This window comes from Mastigoproctus giganteus, chromosome 8, assembly GCF_048544385.1.
Source record: "Mastigoproctus giganteus isolate SK-2022 chromosome 8, ASM4854438v1, whole genome shotgun sequence".
Classification (NCBI taxonomy): Eukaryota; Metazoa; Arthropoda; class Arachnida; order Uropygi; family Thelyphonidae; genus Mastigoproctus; species Mastigoproctus giganteus.
This window is the reverse complement of record NC_143582.1, coordinates 159,845,691-159,867,054: the sequence shown is the minus strand read 5'-3', so window position 1 is coordinate 159,867,054 and position 21,364 is coordinate 159,845,691. Positions and strand designations below refer to the sequence as shown.

At 37.8% G+C, this 21,364-nt stretch overlaps 1 protein-coding gene across 2 annotated transcripts in view; it reads right to left on the bottom strand.

Annotated features, from left to right (window-relative positions):
- jar (Myosin heavy chain 95F jaguar) overlaps positions 1-21,364 on the bottom strand; it is a 633,758-nt gene that overhangs the window by 317,050 nt on the left and 295,344 nt on the right. For both annotated transcript variants that reach the window (XM_090379849.1, XM_090379848.1), the window contains exon 15: positions 18,808-19,102. In XM_090379849.1, the coding sequence (XP_090235975.1) occupies positions 18,808-19,102 (295 nt within the window). The remainder of the gene's footprint in view (positions 1-18,807; positions 19,103-21,364) is intronic.

Here is a 21,364-nt window from a genome sequence, read left to right as displayed (position 1 = left end):
ACATTTCTGAAGGTCACATAGAATTCTGGAGAGCACAACCACAAAACAATAAAAACAGTTTTTGGTTTATTGGGTTCTACAATCTGTTATAAACGGGTAGTAAACTCAATATTTTGCTTATTAGAATCAAAATTTAATTTGCATACATGATCACTATAACCGCCACTTACTGTACTAAAAAAAAAGAAAGAAAGCTCAGCCTTTCAAATTATTCCAGATAACTGACATTCTACTGTACATTAAAACACAGCATTATAATTGTTAGCAATTTTTAAAGTTCAGTAGAGGCAGTCACTACATTCTTTCAAATTTCCACACTTTTAAAGGGTATCCTTTAAAATGACCATTACTGGGTTATACTATTTTTCAGTTTATTAGTATTATGACCCTGATCAAATTCTGTTATGGTGGGGAGAGAACAAAATAAAAGAAAAGAAAGGGGGGGAAAAAAGCTTATAATCACATGGGTTATTTTATAATATATTGAAAAACATTTACACAAAAGCACAGTTATGAGGCAGGGATAACTATCACAAGTCAATATTTTAAATAATGTACTGTAATAGTAAATATGAATTAAGTTTGTATTAGAATTAGTAGTGGCATTGATGCAAGAAAGCAAGCTACAACAGCAGCAAAAAAAACAATATCAACTATACATACCTTCTAATAGTTAGTCTACTTCCACCTTGAATTTATTAAAATTACCCACTTAAAAAACACTAGAAGGAAGTATGTACCAATTATCAACTACCCAAAGGCAAATTTCCACATATCAATCCTGCAACCATCCTTCCACAAATTGAATTTAAGTGTTTCATGTGTACAGCCTGAGTATCAAGGATTTCATCAACACTAAACTTATTTAATCCATTCAAAGCCTTAAACACATTAAACACTTTTTTTAATCAGATCTCCTTGCACACGACTTGTCTCTAGGCACTGAAGTTTGCAGAATTAAAGCCTTTCCTGGTAAGAGCACCATTTGGTTTCCCATCACTAATCTCACTGCTCTTCTCTATACCCATTCCAACAAATCCATATGATCCATTCCCAAAATGAGCTTCCAGACCTGTATGCAGTATTCAAGATGTGGCCTAGCCATTGCCTTATAAAATGGGATAATCACTTCATCCCCTGCTGGCAAAATTCCTGTATATAACTGACAAAACCCTATGAGTTGTTCAGTGTACACTGCTCAGAGAACTTCATATCTGACTGCACAATTATCTTCAGGTCTTTTTCATTCTCTACTACCTTGAGTGTGGTGCCACATGTTTGTCTATGTCAAACTTGCCACTTCTTAGCCCATCTACATAATCTGTCTAGATCTTGTGCAGTAGCATACCCTGATTACTGTCATTAACCACCCTGCCAACCTTTGTATCATCTACAAACTGACATCAAACCTCATATGCCTTCAAAACACAGTGCGGTTTGAATGCTGTGGAACCCTGTTAACATTAGTCCACAAACAGTAGTGCTCGATAATAACTACTCTCTGTCTTCTCCCACCAACAATCCATTTATCCATAACAGTAACTTTCCACACTGCTCTAATTTGTACAGCAGTCTTTTATGTTCAACAATATGAAAAGCTTTTCTGAAATCCAAGTACACAATATCAAAATTATTTTTTGCATCCAGTTCATTTGTTACTATGTCAGAGTATCAATATTCTGCGAAGTATGCAAAACCCACTGAAACAGAATAATAATGAACCAGATTATGCAATATTATTAGGTTTAATGACATTTTGTACAACTTATTTTCACTATTTATTATAACTAATTTCAAATTAGAAATGGATCTTTATAAACTTAAAGACAAATACAAGATAAATAGTCATTCATAAAGACAGGGCACATTAAGCATAATGCTCTATATAGCTTACTCTTTTCCACTTAATATTTATGTATAAATAAAACTGTCACCATTCTTAGCTTTCTTGGCCAATGCTTTATCATACTCAGATTTTGCTTGCCTAACAAGTATATGGTATTGTTAAAAATCAAATTATAATTGTACAAATCTGAGCTGTCATCACTCTGTAATTGTCCCATGCTACCTTTTACTCCCTATCAGTCTTGCAAAATCCTTTTTATTCCACTCGTGTACTACTTAGTTAATGAAACGAATCCATGGGCTCAATGGTGCATGTCTTGAAAGTACCTCACAGTTCATACATATATTTCAACCCAACTGACTGAGTCCATGAACATTCTCAGTCCACAATATTCTCCTTTCTTTAAATCAAAACTTTAACCCTTACTGTTGACTACTGAAATCTCTTTTGCCATTGTCAACTTTAGAATAATATTATCACTCATGCTAATAGTTCCTGTAATGTCATATTTGTAATATTATTCAGATCACTAGAAATGACATGGTGACAGAAATAACAATCATCAAGCTGAGTCAGAAAATTTACTACATATGTCAAGTTGCCAGTCTATGATTTCCAATCAATAAGTGGTAAACTGAAATTCCATAACAAAGCATACAAAAACTCTTGTCATACCCATCACTATCATGTGGTCTATACCTTAGTCATGACCATTTGGTATATCATAGCACACTGCTCTCCTGAAACTGCACTAAATCAGCTTATAACCTTACTGCATTTCAGCAACTTTTTATCAGAAGCATAACTCCCCTCCCTCCCTTTTTGTTCTCCCTATACACACTGTATGTTTCAAAATGAAACTCATCATCTCCAATATGAAATGCTTTTCTTAAACACAAGTATGATGTCAAAATTATTTTTGGCATCCAGTTCATTTGTTACTATATCACAGTATCAACACTGTGAACAGTTAACAGGTGAGACTACTTCTACAGGGATGGAATACACTTAAATAGAAGTGGTGCAAGAATATTTGTTGATGCTATTGAGGCAGTCTTAGGTGAGTCAGAAAATTGCTAGCTTGGGGGGGGGGGTTCATGTTGTTGTTATTTGGTTTTTAGGAGCATTAGCAACTAAGACCATATTGCTCCGGGGATATGCAGTGGTCATTTCCTGACCTTTCCACATCCTCCATATTTGGTGGTCACATGCTCGAATCCCAATCTGATCAAGAAGCGTGTGCTACGCACTGCTGCTCCTGTCCACCTGGCTACAGAGGTGCCTGGGGGGGGGGGTACATGGACTGATAGATTAATAGCAGGTGTAGGCAGAGGTGAAAGTGATTCTTGCACTGCTTCTATTGGAATGAACAGCAGACAGAAAAACAAGTTGCTGGGGATTTCATGGAATGCTGGGAGTCATAGCAGTACAAGAAAATACATGTATACTTATGTGTACCCCAATGCTAGGAGTTTATTAAATAAATTTAATGAATTTGAAGTGCTGGTCAAAACCTCAAAGGTAGATATTGTTGGGATATCAGAGACATGGTGTCACACAAATATAAGGAAAACTGAATTGGACATTTGGGTATAGGAAGGGAGGAGGGATTATGCTGCTAGTTAAGAAAAACATAAAATCTAAGGAAATGCATCCAGTTTACATGGGTGGACATTCCAAAATTGCAAGGAAACAGCAGTTGAATGAATAAACGAGGAAGATGAAAAGTTGGTTCTGTGAGTTTGAAGTTGGACAGTAAATGAATGTCAGCTGGTGGAGGCACGTGTTCGGACTGTTTTGAAAGAGAGAGCGGGATTTATAGAAGCCAATTCAGAAGAACAGTACCCATGGAAGTATCTGTGGAAAATGCATGCAGCAGAAACAGTACATCTATGAGACTGAGAGTGGAGAGACTCGGTTAGAGATGAGTCATTAATGAACCTAACTGCCCTCTTCTGTATGAAATCAAGAAGCCTGAGAGAGGGTTTGGGGGGCATCGCTCCAGATGTGGAAACAATATTCCATGGTAGGGAAGATTTGCAATTTCTACAGTGAACAGCTGTTTGGAAGAAAAGTAACGCTGAGAGCAAAAGAGAAAACCAAGTTTTTTAAATGCAGAGGAAGCAATATTTGTAATGTGCTTTGTGCCAATAAAAATTAGAAGTCAGGGTAATTCCCCAAAGGAGATATATCAACTTGCCTAGAAATCAGAGTGTCACCAAAGATAAGCAAAGGAGCAGAAGAATCCTTTTTGGAAGATATAAGACAGGATTCAGTTTTAGAAGGATTGAAATCAACTAATTTGCCTTTGCATCACTGGAGATCAGCATTTCAGAAATTCGTAGCGGTTATTCCAGAAGTTGTAGCTGACTGAGCAGAGCAAGCTTTCTCAAACTGGAAGGTTTAATGCAATGTGCTATCATCGAAAAAACTATGGATAGGATTTCTGGTCAATGGAAGAGGGACCATTAATATACAAAAGGAAAAGAGTTAGAAAACAGACAGCGATCTACCAGCACCCTCAGTGAACAGTCAGTTGTTGTTGTTGTTGTTATTTGGTTTTTAGGAGCATTAGCAACTAAGGCCATATCGCTCAGGGAATATGCGGTGGTCATTCCCTGACCTTTCCGCATCCTCCGTATTTGGTGGTGACAGGCTCGAACTCCGGTCTAATCAAAAGCGTGGGCTACGCACTGCTGCTCCTTCCCACCTGGCTACGGAGGTGCCTGTGAACAGTCAGAGAGAAAACTGGATAACCAATTATAAAAAACAGTTGGCAAACCATAAGATGGAAGCTTGTTTAGAAGACCTTTAGGCCAAACACGACCAAAGCCTTTGAGATGTCAAGAGCAACTGCTTGTGTTTCACCAAACTTTTCCATTGAATTTGTCCATAAATGGATAACATAAGCCAGAATATCACCAATGGATGAACAGTGACAGAATCCATACTTGGCGATCATTGATGAGACAGAGGGTTTCTAGGTAGTTTAAGAGTTGTCAGTTAATTGATTTCTCCATTACTTTAGAAAGAGTAGAAGTAACTGCAATGGGATGATAATTGTATGGGAGGGATTTGTCACCCTTTTTAGGAACTGGCTGGATATGAGCAAATTTCCAAGCAAAAGGAAAAACAACTTTGTAATAAGAAAGTGAAAAAAGGCGGCAAAGAACAGGAGTAAGTTCAAGAGCACAGGTTTTGAGAACAAGTGGAGAAATACCATCAGGACCTGGAGCTTACTTAGAATCAAGATTCATCAAAATCCTTCTGACATCCTTTTGATGGAAGACCACAGGAGACACTGAATGGAGAGTGTTGGGTATGGTGGGAGGTGTTTTACCAAGATCATCAACACATGAGTTGGAAGAAAAATGGGATGCTAGCAGGTCAGCTTTGATCTTGGCTAAAGTGACAATAGAACCATCTAGTTTTGACAAAGGTGGAACCAGAGATGGGTAAAAGCTGCAGCCAATAACTTTGGCAAGAGAGCAGAATTCTCGGCTGCCATTTCAGCTAGAAGCAAGTTTTCTACTCTTAGCTTGTTCAAAATATAGTTTGGAATAATTAATGGACTGATTAATTGTTGTGAGCTTTGGTGTAGGAAGAAAATGAAACTGAAGAATTCGAAACAAGCCAATTACAATATGCAACATTCTTCTCTTGAACAGCCTTAGCACATTTTTTGGAAAACCAAGGTTTAGATAAAGGATGAGATTTTAAACTGGAGTGTGGAATAAAGGATTCTATTCCTACAAGAATAATTTTACTGAAACGATCTGAGGAAATGTTGACATCAGAAGTTTTGAAACAGTAATCCAACCAAGGAAAAGAAGAAAAGAAATCTCACAGGTTTGTTTGTTTGTTATTTGGTTTTTAGGAGCATTAGAAACTAAGGCCATATTGCTCCGGGAATATGTGATGGTCATTCCCTGACCTTTCCGCATCCTCCGTATTTGGTGGTGACGGGCTCGAACCCCGGTCTAATCAAGAAGAGTGTGCTACGCACTGCTGCTCCTTCCCACCTGGCTACGGAGGCGGCTCAATCTCACAGGTCATCTCATCTCATTTTGTATTCTTGTAATGCCAAACAACATGAGATAAAGGTTCCATTGGAGAAGAGAAAATCACCAAGTTGTAATCTGAGGTGCATAAAAGAACCACTCACTTTGACTATGTACTTAGAAGGGTTGTTTGTGAGAAAAAGATCAAGCGTGTTGGCTGTATGGTTAGGATTGTCCGGTATTCTTGTAGGTAAGGGAACAATCTGTGTAAGGCCATTAGTAATTGCAAAAGTCTCAGCATCTCGACCAGCTGGGTCTTTGTGACTAGAGAATAGAAGCCAGCTGGAGAACATTAAAATCACCAAGGAAAATTACCTCACTGTTAGGAAAGTTGGACTGGAAAAAGTCAAGTTGCAAAGAGAGGAAGTCAAAGAGCTCCAAGTGATTAGTGGAGTTGGGAGAACAGTAGAGACTACAGATGAATTTGACAGAATGAAGTAGAAAGATTTTAAGCCAGAGAAGATCGAAAAGAGGAGATTCCAAATTACCAAGCTCTGACAGGGAATATCGGAACGGACATATGCACAAATACCCCCTTTGAGGCGAATGGAATAATACAGTGTATAATTTAGGCAACTGAGATGAGCAGTGGTTGAATCAACCGATAACTGAGATTCTATCAGAAAAAGTACATGGAGTATAGCAAACTGCAAGTGGAAATGGACATCGTTGAGATTAGAACTGAGACCTCATATATTTGTGAAATGAACTAGTAAGTATTTGGGAGGTTTAATTATTTTCACAGATAAGCTTGCTCTATTACTTTGCCAATTCATGGTGTATTCAATAGTAGGAACATGTGTGGGGGGGGGGGTTACATGTATTAAGTAATGAAATTTTTGGACATGGCATACACATTGTAAGAATTTGATAGTATGAACCAGAGCTGTAATGCTCAATATGTTCTACGTTGATATCAATATTTGTAGAATAATAGGAGAAGTTTATCTCAATATAATACGTAGAATTTTTCCGTATGATACTCTCCAGCAATTAAAACAAAAAAATAAATCAAAAATGTTACATTACAGTAAAAAATAAAAAATAATTAAAAATCAATTGAACACAATTAAAAAAAATGGAACTATAAATATGGAAAGACAGAATCTGCTTTGGGCTCAGAAATACAAATATTAACCAGCAGATTGTTAAACAGGGGTTATCCCTTTGCTACAATAAACCGAATTAGGGTACAAGCTAGAGATAGGATACAAAAATGCTACATCAACCAACAATCGTAATATTAAAAAATACTTTATTTCTGTCCTATATGTTGAACAGTGGCATAATCAGCTTAACAGATTCTTTAAAGATACTGAATTTAAATTGTGACCAGGCCAATACGGAAACTGCACACTATACTGAAAAATCGCTCAGTCCTTTCGGCGCCTCTGTAGCCAGGTGGGCAGGAGCAGCAGTGAGTAGCACACGTTTCTTGATCAGATTGGGGTTCGAGCATGTGACCACCAAATATGGAGGATGTGGAAAGGTCAGGAAATGACCACCGCATATCCCCGGAGCAATATGGTCTTAGTTGCTAATGCTCCTAAAAACTAAATAACAACATCCTTTCCTCGTTCACAAAACAAATAAATGACCTGGTATAGATTTCTTGCGGGGATTGCAACTCATCAAACTAAGGTTCTACGCATTTCCCTCTGAATTTTCTTTGTAAATCAACATGTGGCTTCGGTTAGTGCTTCTCATTCAGCAGTGTCAAAATTAAGCTTTCATGCAGTTAACAAAAAAGCATACTTTTTTATTTAATGATGCCAAAATACTTAGTGCCCAATGTAATTATACCAGAATATTAATTGCAGAAACAGTCGAAACTAAATTACATGAGAATTCTGTTAACATTCACAGGCCATTTCTAATCTCCGATTCGTGGACTTTTATGCGCATGCACAAAGACAAATAATTTGTCGAAAAGCGTTGTCAGCTTTAGGAAGGAAAATCGTTTTTGCAAATTTTTTCGTTAAATTTCTTTTAATTAATTGCCTTAGATTGATTTTTAATTGTGTTCAATTGATTTTTAATTATTTTTTTATTTGTTACTGTAAGGTAAGATTTTCGATTTTTTTGTTTTAATTGCTGTATTATATGTTTTATATTGAGATAAACTTCTCTAATTATTTTACAAACATTGTAAGAATATACCCAGATCCTTGAAACAACATGGCTTTGACAATGCCCTACGTATACACACTACTCCGACTCCCTCTAGTCACTAGCTGGCAGAGTAGAGGTAGCAAGATTATACACTAGCTGATCTCGAAGATTCCTAGAGAGTTACCAATAGGTTCGGTCCGGTGTACTAGCTAGCGGCCTGCCTGTGAACACTGTTTTAGAGCTTTAGACCTTATATTTCGAAGCTGTACCTTCGAAATATAAGGAAGTTTGGATCTTGCCATGATATTCATCATAACCTCAAAAGACATCAGTCATACTGCATGACGGAAGAGATGGGGAAGGTTTGATCGGAACATAGCTCTGGAGACTAAACATGGGTTCCACCACTTCAATCCTCCAATAAGCCAAGTGGTGGTATTGCACCAGCTGATGAGCACTGGGTTGACTTAACCATTGGAAAAGCAAAAAAAAAGTAGGAGTGAATTATAGGCCTAATGACTCTGATGATAATAATGTACAACTGTACTGAGAAATAGGGTGGGCCAAAAAATCAGATTGTCATATTTTATGGTATTGATTGGAACTTGTGGAACCGTCACTCGCACACTAGCAAGTCTTTTGTGGATTTAATGGAAGATTTCTTTCTACAGAAGCATGTTCGAGAGGCAGCCAGAGGGAGTAATACGCTTGATTTGATCATCAGTAGTGATTCTTCATGCATTAAGAATCTGCAGATAAAGAAACCACTAGGTGGCAGTAATCACAGTGTGCTGATGTGGGATTCACTCAAAGACGTAACTACTGTGAGGGGTAAAGGGAAGGGTTTTTGCTTTCGTAAAGGTGACTACGGTGGTCTGTGACAGTTTTTAAATTCTATACAGTGAGACAAACTGATGATGTTATCAACAGCAAATTATAAATTGGAAGAATTCAAAGAATTAATCTTGGAAGCTAGTAGGCTTTTCATACCAACTAAGAAATACTGTCCAAAGTTTAGGTCTAAATGGATGTCAGATGAATTAATGAGACTTGTGGCAGAGAAAAAAAAATGCATGGGATGTGTATAAATTATAAGGTGACACAGAACCTTTGGTAGATATAAGCTGGTCTGTAATCAAGTCACAAAGGAGGTTAGGCAGGCAAAGGCGGATTACGGGAAATCTTTGGCAAAGGATGCAAAGAAAAACAGCAAAGAGTTCAGAAGGATGGGGATGAATCAGATTGGTCCACTTGAGGACAACGATTCGACTGTTGAGGATTCTGCTCAGGTAGCTGACAAACTGAACAAGTGTCTTGCATCTACATTCACACATGAGGAATTATTCAGGGAGGAGAACACCAGAAGTTTATCAAACTCTGGAAGGAAGCTAAAGGATTTTGTAATAACAGAGAACAAAGTGGAGGAGAAATTGTTGAAGTTAAAGATAAGAAAGGCACCTGGTATGGATGGCATCTATTCCAGTTATATTAAAGGAGGCAGCAAAGGAAGTACGCAAACCCTTAGCCATAATTATGACTCGGGGGGGGGGGGAGGTCCTCATGGACTGGACGTGTGCAAATGTATCATAAATTCACAAAGAGGGTTCAAAAGGTGATAAGGTAACTATAGACCTGTTAGTTTAACTGTTGTTTGATGGAAAATAATGGAATCGCTGGTTTAAGAAGCATTGCAGGATCATCTAGACAAGACTGCAGTAATAGTTAAGACACAGCATGGGTTTGTTAAAGGGAGGTCTTGTCTCACCAATTTGATTTGATACTATGATGTGGTTACAAAGGAACTGAATGCAAAAAATAATTTTGATATCATATACTTGGATCTTAGAAAAGATTTTGATACTGTTGCACATGGAAGACTACTTTACAAATTGGAGCAGCATGAAATTAAGGGCAAACTGCTGCTATAGAAAAAGGAATCGGTGAGTGGGAGAAGACAGAGTGGTAATCAATGGACACTGCTCTTCATGGACTAATGTTATTAGTGGAGTCCCTCAGTGTTCAGTGTTGGGTCCCTTGTTGTTTTCTGTATTTATTAATGATATTAATAAATACAGAATATCCAAGGCTTAATATCCAAGTTTGCAGATGATATGAAGGTTGGCAGGGTTGTTTAATGACAGTATGCTACTGCAACACGATCTGGAAAGGTTGAGCAGATGGGCTGGGAGGTGGCAACTGAAATTTAATATTGACAAATGTAAAATACTGCATATGGGTAGCATTAACCACAAAATGGTACAGAATGAAAAATACCTGGTGTGGATAATTTTGCAGTGAGATATGAAGTTTTCTGAGCAGTACACAGAGTCTGCAAGAGCAGCATCTGTGTACTGCTTATGGTGTCTTGTGTGTACAGCTCATGGGGTCTTGTCAGTGATATACAGGAATTTTTGTGGCAGAGACAAGGAGGTGATTATCCCCTTGTATAAGGCAATGATAAGGCCACACCTTGCATACTGTCACAGATCTGGAGGCCTCATTTTAAGAAGGATATAGAGTTGCTGGAACAAGTACAGAGAAGGGCAAAGAAATTAGTGAGTGGAACAAGGTTAAGTTCTGCAAATTGCAGTGTCTGGAGACTAGGCACCTGCAAGGTGATCTGATTGAGGTGTATAAGGCTTTGAATAGTTTCGAGGAAGCTAAGTGCTGATGAGATTCTTCCTCTTGCCGAGATTCGTCTGCTGAGGGGATAAAAATTCAACTTGAGGAACGACAGTTGTAGAATAGATGTGCAGAAATTTGCCTTTAGCAAGTGGGTTGATTGCTTAAATAAACTGCCATCTGTTGTATTCAAACTAGAACTAGACAAACATCTGGAGTTAATGGATGGGTGAAATGGGAAGGTTTTTCTTGTTTTTTTTTTGGCTGATGCTATATAAGCTTGCTTTCTTGTATAATATGCCTCTGCTAATGCTAACGTCAGGGTGGCACCAAGTCTAAGTTAACCCTTTTATATCAGCATCTGTAGGCCCAAGTATTACTAAATAAATAGTTCAAGATTTTCTTGTTACTTACTCCACTTCTATATCCTTCATAATTACTGAAGCATGTTGCACCATCACTAGCCTGTTGTGCATTGCTTGTCACATCGTCGTGCACTTCTGGTTCTATTCCACTTATCTGTATTATAAAATATGTTCTTTATTACCATGATAATTGAGTTCACCTAATAAAACTACTTCTAAGCAAATCAAAACAGGCTTCTCTTGATAATTAATGTCTGGAGCCTGATTATAGAATGCATTTCCCACCATATCACTAGACACCTGAGTCATTGGCATGTCCCCAATTTGAATTTGCTCCTGGGCATCAATCTGTGTTCTCCTTATTAATGTGCCAACTTTTTAATTTTATAATATGGCATTCCCTGCATCTAGTATATAGAAATGATTCATCAGTCAAACTACAATCAGCTGCAGGGATTGGCTATATAGGCCAATAGGTCTTCTTTCCTTTAATACATTAGCTCAGCCTGAATAAGCAACAAGGCCCTGACTTACAACCATTGTCTTATGTCATTGTACTTTCGACGCTCTTCTACTAAATACAGCTTCAATTACAAAATATTCAGGGATAAGTTTATAAAATAATACAGATATCATACAAATAAAATTTCAAGAATTAATTTAAAGAAGTATTACTTTACAGATTAGTAGTACTTAAAATGATTTGATATGTTATCAAATATTCTAAATTATGAAATAAAATTTAGACTGTAGAACTAGCTAGCCTACTGTGGACTATGACTAAGGTAACTAAATTTCAGTTGGGGGAGGTGAATTTTTTTTGCACTTTTGATTGTTTTCATTATTTTTAATAAGCCTTTATAGCATCATAACCACATGTCCACCACTTTAAAATGGCATGAATATGCATTCATCTTTATTAACAAGACAATCTTTTTTTTTTTGTTGCTGTTAACTATCTATTCTTTCTAATATTTTTCCTTATAAATGCATTTATGCATAGGACTGAATGGGGAGAAACTAAAATAAATTTGTCATTGTATGTTTGTCAATATACAGAAGTGTTTGAACAAGCAGAATATCCACTTCATATAGATGCCTTATTAGATCTTCACACTTACTTTGAAAATATTAGATGCAAAATGTAGGAATGTTACCATTTATTACAATAATGTTAACTATTATGCATAAATTAACAAAATTATGCATTATTAACAATTGTTTACATGAAAATTGGGAAAAAACAGCTTCCTTTACATTTTTGGTAACATTGAGATATTTCTGCAATTGTCCAGCTTTCACACCCAAAATCTGGAAAATTTTAGAAAATCAAGAAGTCTGATCACCCCAAATATGACCTCTTACTAAACTGGAAACTCCCAGTACTGCCTTTTAATGGGAGTTTCCAGTATTGTAAGCTAACAATTAGGATTTAATGGTTGTAAATACTGCAGTTTGTAGTTAAGTAGTACAGTCAGTCCTCGTATAACATGGTAGTTGTGTTCCTAGAAAACCTCACACAATGCAAAACCATGAAATATAAATATCAAGCCTTATGGGAAACATAGGGTTAGGTGCTGACCACCCAAGACTGAACACACATTTGTTGTTGTTGTTATTATTTAGTTTTTAGGAGTATTGGCAACTAAGGCCATATTGCTCTGGGGATATGCGGTGGTCATTCCTGACCTTTCTGCATCCTTGGTGGTCATGGGCTCAAACCCCGGTCTGATCAAGAAGCGTGTGCTACGCACTGCTGCTCCTGCCCAGCTGGCTACGGAGGCGCCACACACATTTGTAACCAACAAATTACCAAACGCAATAAATAATTGTAATAAAATACTTAAGTATTTTATTATGATTTTTACGTAATAAAGTATTGCTTTTATCGTAAACAAACTTGTTCCTGATCTCTTCTTTGTTTGATCTTCTATCCAAACAGATAACAGACGTTCCATCTCTTCCACTTCTTTGTGTCTTGATCTAATGCCTTTTGTTACACTTTGAGTTGTTCCTGCTATAAGAGTTGTCTTTATTTTCTCTGCATTCTTTCTAATTGTTCTCAGTGGTTAGGTTATGTTATTTCCTAACTTAATCTTTAAGGTTAAGTTAGGAAATAAGATTTCCTAACTTTGTTCGTCACACCGACATGTCAATCAATATATCATTCTCAACTTCTATTGCCGCTACCGATCAGGGACTCACATCTGGTGAGTATGGGCTTGGCAAAACCAGGGTCCTGAGCTGGATATCATCATTCTTCTCTTTCTTGTTTTCTTGGTGATTCCCTTCTACTTCTGCTTCTCTATCTCTCTCTCAGGGTAACGCAGAAATTTTTTTTTTTTTTTTTTTTTGGCTGGTACAGCATAAGCCACAGGTTTCCTTGCACCATATGGCTAATAATAATAATAATAATAATAACATGCACAGTCTGTTTACCAAGAATGGAGAAACTGCAGTAGTGTCGAAAGTGTTTGCCCGGAAGTTCCCATAGTTCACCGTGGTTCTCGTGTTGGCTTTCTTTACCTTATCCGCTTTTCTTTTTCTCTCTGAACCTGCAGTATCTTCACCAGCACGGTTCCTTTCCACACCGTTTCAAGTATTTTACTCATTTTTAGGGAATAAAGTATTGCACAATTACAGTATAAAAAGAACAAAAATGAGGGGGCATGTTTGATACATATAAACAAAGCAGCGCACGTGTAGCAAATGGGTAAACAACACAGTAATTGTTGCCTTCAGCTGTGATTCCGCCATGTTCGACTGCCATTTCTTTAAATGCAAAGCCAAATCATGCATAAGTGAATTCGGTTAGTGTTATATGTGACATCGTTTCCCTATTTATAATTCGTGTAGTGTAAACGAGTGTTATACAAGGACTGACTGTACTTACAACCATACAATCAGCTTCAGTAGTACTTACAACCAACAATCACCTTCAATAGATATTTGACAACCCAGCAGCCCTTTATGAACATCAGAAGGTACAACCGAAAGAAACTGGCCAACATTTACAGAAGCCATACCAGCAGAGCTGCAAAAACAGCAAAATGAGCAGTCTGGATTACGTACCAACCACAGCCTGGATGACCAAGCACTGGATCTGACAAAAATACTTTTGAAAGTAACTGACCTGGCCATGCCAAAGAAAAAGCTGAGGAAGCAAGTTGTCCCATTGGTGGTGTTGCCCTGAACTGACCGCACTCAGGAAAAGGGTCCACCAGGCAAGGAGACACTTCCAGAGAACCAGAACAAGTTGGCCCCAAAATGAGGTTAACACCCTGAAAGAAACCTACAGGACTCTCAGGAACTCATACACAGCCCTCATGAGGCAAAAAAGAAGGAATCATGGTGGCCCTTGATGGGGACCTCTGGAAACGCCATCCCTTGGAGAGTCATATACAAAATAGTCACCAACAAGCTTCTGCAGGGGGGGAAGTGATGGAAACTACTATATGAACAGATGGAACCCCCAACCCTGTGTTGGGCAGATTCCGTAAATAATATACTTGACAGTAGCCTCCAGACCGAGAATGAGGAATATTCCCCAACTCAGATTGAATTAAAGAATAACAATAATAACTATGAAAATCTCAATATAGAACCCCATTTCACTGTGGATGAACTACAGGCAGCACTACTTAGAACTAAAAATAAAAAGTGCCCTGGGACAACCTCCTAGAAGCAGAGATCATCAAAAAGTTCACAGAGAACACACCAGACAAACTCACCCAACTATATAACAGTTGTTTAGCAAATGGAAAGTTGCAATACTCAGATTAACATTGAAGAACCCCGAGAAACCACCCACTGAGCCTAGATCATATAAGCCAATAGCTGTCCTTCTAGTTATAGGCAAAATTTATGAAAGATAAATCCCCAGATCCTCCTAGGGATGCTATGCCCAGAGTGAGTCAAATGCTCCAGCAAAATCTATGGAAATGGCTAACATGTATTTTGATGCTGTTGTGTGAACTGCTGTTAGAAGTTGGTACATGGCACCCTCTGTAGAGTTACCCTGCTTGAAGCTGAACTGTCTATCTGATTAGTTGTCTGCCTTGTACAATAGGTTAACCATATACTACAAGGCAGACAACTAATCAGATAGACAGTTCAGCTTCAAGCAGGGTAACTCTACAGAGGGTGCCATGTACCAACTTCTAACAGCAGTTCACACAACAGCATCAAAATACATGTTAGCCATTTCCATAGATTTTGCTGGAGCATTTGACTCACTCTGGGCATAGCATCCCTAGGAGGATCTGCCAGACAAATGTGCCACAAAATTTGTACCAAGCAATAAAAGACTACTTGACTGACAGAAGTGTCTCAGTTTGCACAAGGTATCAGAAATTGACATGCCCTACGACTAAAGTATGCCCACAGGACTCAATACTTGGCCCATTCTTCTGGTCAATTATCTTTGCAGATGACTTAATCCTCCTGGTGAGAGAGAGGAGAGATCCAATGGAGCATTCCAGCAACTGCAGGAGTGGACATAAATGCACATGTTCAGAATATCACCAGAGAAGACTAAAGCAATCTTACTTAAAGGAAATTTGGATATAAGGAGACTTCCCGTAATAAAAATTGGCAGGAAATCAATTAAAACAATATTAGAATTGAAGTATCTGGGAATTGTTTTTGATTCAAAATTAACATTCTACCCACACCTAACCAACTTGGCAAAAAAAGTAAAGAATTATCATGCATGATTGCCGGGATCAGTCGACCAGACTGGTGGCTTAAAAGAAGGACCCTTGGCAATCATCTACCATGCAGTTTCCATTACTGTCATCTCATATGGAGAAGGTGCCTGGTTTCACCTCATGGCCATAGTCAGAAACAGGATGAAACTGTAAACAATACAGAGAACTATACTGTTGACAATCACCAGAGCATGTTGCACAGTGAACACATCAGCAATGCAGGTGTTGGTGGGTACGTTGTCATTGTACTTAGAAATAGTCTGCAGAGGACTTTATTACAGACTTAAAAAAGGCATACCCACAGAATTCCTTGGGATAGTCTTAGACACAGCTAATAACATCAAGGCTGGAAGAAAAAGAATAACCATAAAACTACATGAGATATGGCAAAACAATTAGGAGCATGAAACCAGAGGTGAGGTCATCAGAAGGTTTCTCCACAGGTGGTTATGGTTAGCCCAAAACCACCAACTTGGTATGTTCAGACCAGGACTCTTTACCATCTACATATTGATAGGTAAGGGCTCCCTAATGCAAAGCCTTGGGACTGACTGATGGCTCAAACTGTAGCTGCAGAAAGAGTAAGACTGGGCACATATTCTATATCACTGTGTAATTTATGACAGACAAAGAGTAGAATTTATGACAGAAGCTGTCCCCTTCCTAGGGGACAAGAATACTAGTTTATCACAGAGGAAGGCTTATATAAGGCTTTCACCAATTACGCACAGAAAGCATTTGAAATCAGAAGAAACATGCAAATATGGGTCCTACAATCTGTCCCACAACCAGATAACAATCAATAACCAATACTGCCCATGTCTCCTGCCATGCTCAGAAAATGACAAAATTCATGTCTCAATTCTAGTTACACAGAATTGAGACATGAATAGGATACACAGAATTGACTCCAATACCATATTACAATACCCGAAACTGACAATATTACTGGATCTGGTGACTGGACATGACTCCCCCCCAGGATCCCCTGCCTTGGTGGGAGACCCAGGGGGCAGGGAGGTACATGCAGCCAGGGCTGCACCCCAGCTGAAAAACAGTAGTAAGTAGTAAGAGTCATGAGGTTGCAATGTGGAGAGACTGATTAGCAATGAGAGACTGAGAGAATGAATGATTGTGTGAGTGCAAGAATGACTGCAATATATCTGGTCTGCAATATATAATGTTTATTGAGTGTGAGAGGGGGCCCCTGCAAGAAACTGAAATTGTGGTGAAAGAGAGTGGCTGAGTATTACAGTGAATGAGAATGACAGAATACTGTGGTTAAATGTGAGTGACTGAGTGTCGTGCAAATGTTTACACTCAGTTATATTTACTTATATATACATGCGCCCATTGCATTTCCCTCGGTATGTGAAAGATGATGGATGATATGGAAAAAATTAATAATAAATTTAAAATGTATATATATTATAATCACTTTAAAATCATAAAATAGAAAATGTAAGAAAAAAATTATAAAACCTGAGTGAATGTACAGTAAATGAATGGTGATAATTGTGTCTCCCTTCCAGCCTCCTCGCCGACCAGACTGATGGCCATGTAGACCAGTAATGGCCTCATGGTTATCCAAGCAGACACCACACTGTAGCTTTTCTCAGCTGGCATGGTGTGAGATGCAGACACTGGCCACCAAGGGTAGATTCCTGGCCAGTGTGGGACAGAGCTCCAAACAGATGCACCAGCATAGGGAACCCTTTGCCTATGTTCTTTCACTCCTACCACATGGGGTGGTTGCTCTCTTCATCCCCACAAACTGGGTGGCCCCTATCCCCCTTTCCCCTGGTGGTTCACCATGCTGCCACCTTTTAATTCCCACCCTGTGGACCAGGATGGGCATCATGGGGGTCCTCTTACTGTCCCCCTTCTACCAGGCAGGCACATCTACTACAGCCCCCCAGTTCCTCTACCTCTTTTATCCCACCCTCTTCCTATCTCCCCACTACTCCCTTTTAAACTTTACTCTTTTTTTGGCCGTCCCTGCTGTATGCTTCAGCAACCCCAGGGTTTGCCCCACCAGAGCTGAGCTCACACTTCCTACTGCTCAACCCACCTCCTTGTGGCGCTGGATGGTAAACTAGAGGTGTCCAAAAGCAAGCCCCTAAGCTAAGATGCCGGATAAACAACAGAACACAGCCTTCACTAATACTACATGAACACACACACTAACCTACACTATCTGCCCTTTACAATGTTTGTATTCATCACAGAGTTGGGGGAAACCCCCAGAGCCGCATTACAAATAACACTATACACGTCCTTCTTAAGAGCTGATACCCGAGCTCAAACTGAAGCCAGAACAAACTCTACTCTGGCACCAAATAAATTCCTGGGCAAACTTCCATCAACTGGAAAAACTCAGGCCATGCTGATCAAGGTCCTCTCAGCACCAACAGGTCTCCTACCATTTATCTGGGCAATGCACCTATCAGAACTGTTCAACAGATAAAATACCTGGGAATCATTATTGATCCAAAGTTAACATTCCTTCCATACTTTGCTCACCTAGTAGCTATAATCACAAGGTACACTTATTGCTAGGATCTCTAAATATGATTGGGGGACTCAAACATGCCCTTTCACCCTTTGCAAGGCTGTTTTTCTTCTGGTGGTGTGTTATGGTGCTGGTGTTTGGGCCATCATCACTAGAAATCAAAGTAAATCAGATCTGATTCAGCAACATATTCCCTTAGCAATTTTTCATTCCTGGTGCACTGTCAGCACACTTGCCCTCCAGGCTCCTGCAGAAGCTCTTTCTCTACATGGAGAGGGGGATGGGGAGAAGAGAGAGAGAGAGATCATTTGCATAACCAATACGAGTATGACATGTTTTGGTATTTCATTCAGCTAGCTTTGTTGAATTTCTTTGTATTCTGTCAAGCAAATCATGTACTCTAGTTATAATTTTTAAATCGGTACATTAAGGTACCTTTGTCTTATCAGCTATAATTATATTTTAAAAAATATACAAAGTAACCATTATGATTATGTACAGTGTATAAAGAATTGACTTATAATTTTATTAGCTATTTGTTACATGTATTTTATTATATTATTAAAAATGTTTCACTAACCTGAACATCTCAGCTGACTGAGTATTTGCCCACCTTCAAAGCAGTGATCTATCATTTTAAAATTAGGTTTTATACAACGAACAAAATGGGTACCAGTGCTGTTCAGTTTAGTCATTAATTCTTGTAGCTGAGTTCGAAATTTACTCCCCACACTAATGAAATTTAGTTTTCCTTTTGTTGCCTGACGATTAACATCACAAGTAAAGAGATTTTTCAGAAACTTATTTTCTGCTTCCAACATTACACTTTCCAATGAAGCATGAAGAGCATCGTTGTTCTTTTCTATAAATTTTGCCTATAAATAAGGAATTAAAATATTTTTTTAGTTAAAACAACTTGTGTATGCCAAAGTAATTTATCCATTAAATTAAAACAAATAAATAAAATAGAATAATAGAGAATACTGCTGAAGAAGAAGGCTGGAGCCTTTGAAAGCTATGGAATTTTATCGCTTTTAACTTAGTATATTTTAATGCATTTTAATCTTGTGTTTTAATACTTTTAATATTGTAATACGTATATATTAATTTTGTAAATACAGGTTATTGTAAATATAGTTATCGGGAATTTGTTGTGTTTTATTTTATTTTATTTTATTTTATTTCATGAAAGGTTGGTGAAAAAACGCTAAGAACGTGTAATATGAATATACCCAACCTCAGAGGCCTATTTGAGGAGGAAATAAAATAACTTCATGTCATAGAAAAGAATGGTTGATCGAACCAGTGTTCTATATTATAACCAATACATTTTATAAATCAGATTTTAATTTTAATATTTTTTATTTTTAATTATAATAAAAAGTACAAAAAATACACAATTATTAGAATATATACAATTTATAAACTTGATGCCGACCTGGCTAGCTGGGTGGGTAAAGTGCCTGCCTGGCAACCCAAAGGTCGCAGGTTCGAATCCCGCCTTGGGCTTGGATCAAAGTACTGCAAAAACCTTGGGAGGTGCATTATGGCCACAGAAGCCGATGCGCCAACAACTAACAAAAAAATAAAATAAATAAAATAAACTTGACTTCTGTTTCAGAAGTAATGGGGTCACTGGTTAAAAAGGTAGTGCACAATCATCTTAACAGGAATGGTGTTTTATGGAAATTATAGCATTGTTTTGTTAAGTGGAGGATCCTGTTTGACCAATCCCAACAGTTATTATGGTTGCAATAACAAAGGAACTCAATGCAAATAATAATTCTGATAAATATTCAGATTTCAGCAAAGCTATTGACACTATTCTGCATTAAAGAATACTGTACTAATTGGAGCAGTGTGGCATTACGGGGAAGCTACTGGTATGGAGAAAAGGATGGTTATAAAAAGACACCGCTTTTCTTTGTTTTCTGCTATTCTGTGATGGAATGTTAGCCTATGCAGTTGTACACTGCTTGTGTTGTATTATTTGTGAAGATGAATTCCATAATGGAAATTCAGAGGTTTTGTCATCAGTTTCAAACTCACAATGTCCCTTCTCATCATTATATCTTAAATTAAATTAGCAAGTGGCAAATGACACGATCAGTGGAAGACACATATTGCATTCTACGTAAGGAAAGTGACCGAATGCAGTAATTCATAGCCTATGCAGATCAAGACAGAATGCTGCAGCACTATTATTTTGGACAGATGCATTAGAAAAACATTATACCAGTGTAAATCTATCCACTCAAAATCTGTGTTGTACAAGAATGTAGCAAATTGCACAGCCTATGGTTTGTGCAAACCAAAATGACCTGGCAATGGTTAATGAGGCTTATTTTCACCTTTCAGAGTTTATAAACCAAAAGAACTATCATTGCTGTACAAATGAACATCAACATGACGTATCTCTCCAATATCATCTCTTAGGTCACATGTGGTAAGTGTAGGATGTGGTTTTTTTATCCTTTGATACAATTAAACCCAACTTTTTATAGCTCAAGAAGAAGATTACCTTAACAACATTGTCTTCAAGACATTAGTCTCTTGTATTCTCCAGTATGTTAATTATATTATGTTGAGAGTATACGATGTTTTCTATCAATATAGTTTACAAAAATTAAAATATAAAGTGTGTCCATATTTTTTTTTTAGCACTATGACCTAACTATGCACCAATCCATGAGCTCTATACAATACCCTATTGAGCGTTAAGCTTAGCATACTCAAAGTCTTAAACGAAATGGCTACAGATTACAGCTTCAGATCTAGAGGGGGCTGACTCTAGATCTGAAGAGGGGGCTAGATTCTCGAGAGGGTGCTGACTCTCTCTTTAAAAATTACAGCTGTGAATTACAGGTTCCAAAAAAGCAATACGTGTTTGCCATTTTATTTACCTAATTGATATTTTAAATTGAACTTTATAAGTAGCCGTATAGTTCTAGATACGGTGGTTATTTTTATTTTTAATTTAGATAAGAGTTTTTGTAGATAACTACTTAATATAAGTAAAGCTGTTGTTTCGTTTGAATCTTGCAGCCATTGTTTTTGTATACACGGTAGGGAAGTCAAATTTTTAATTGTGGTAACTAGGTAGCTCTAAAAACTTAGAAAATTATATAGCGTAATTC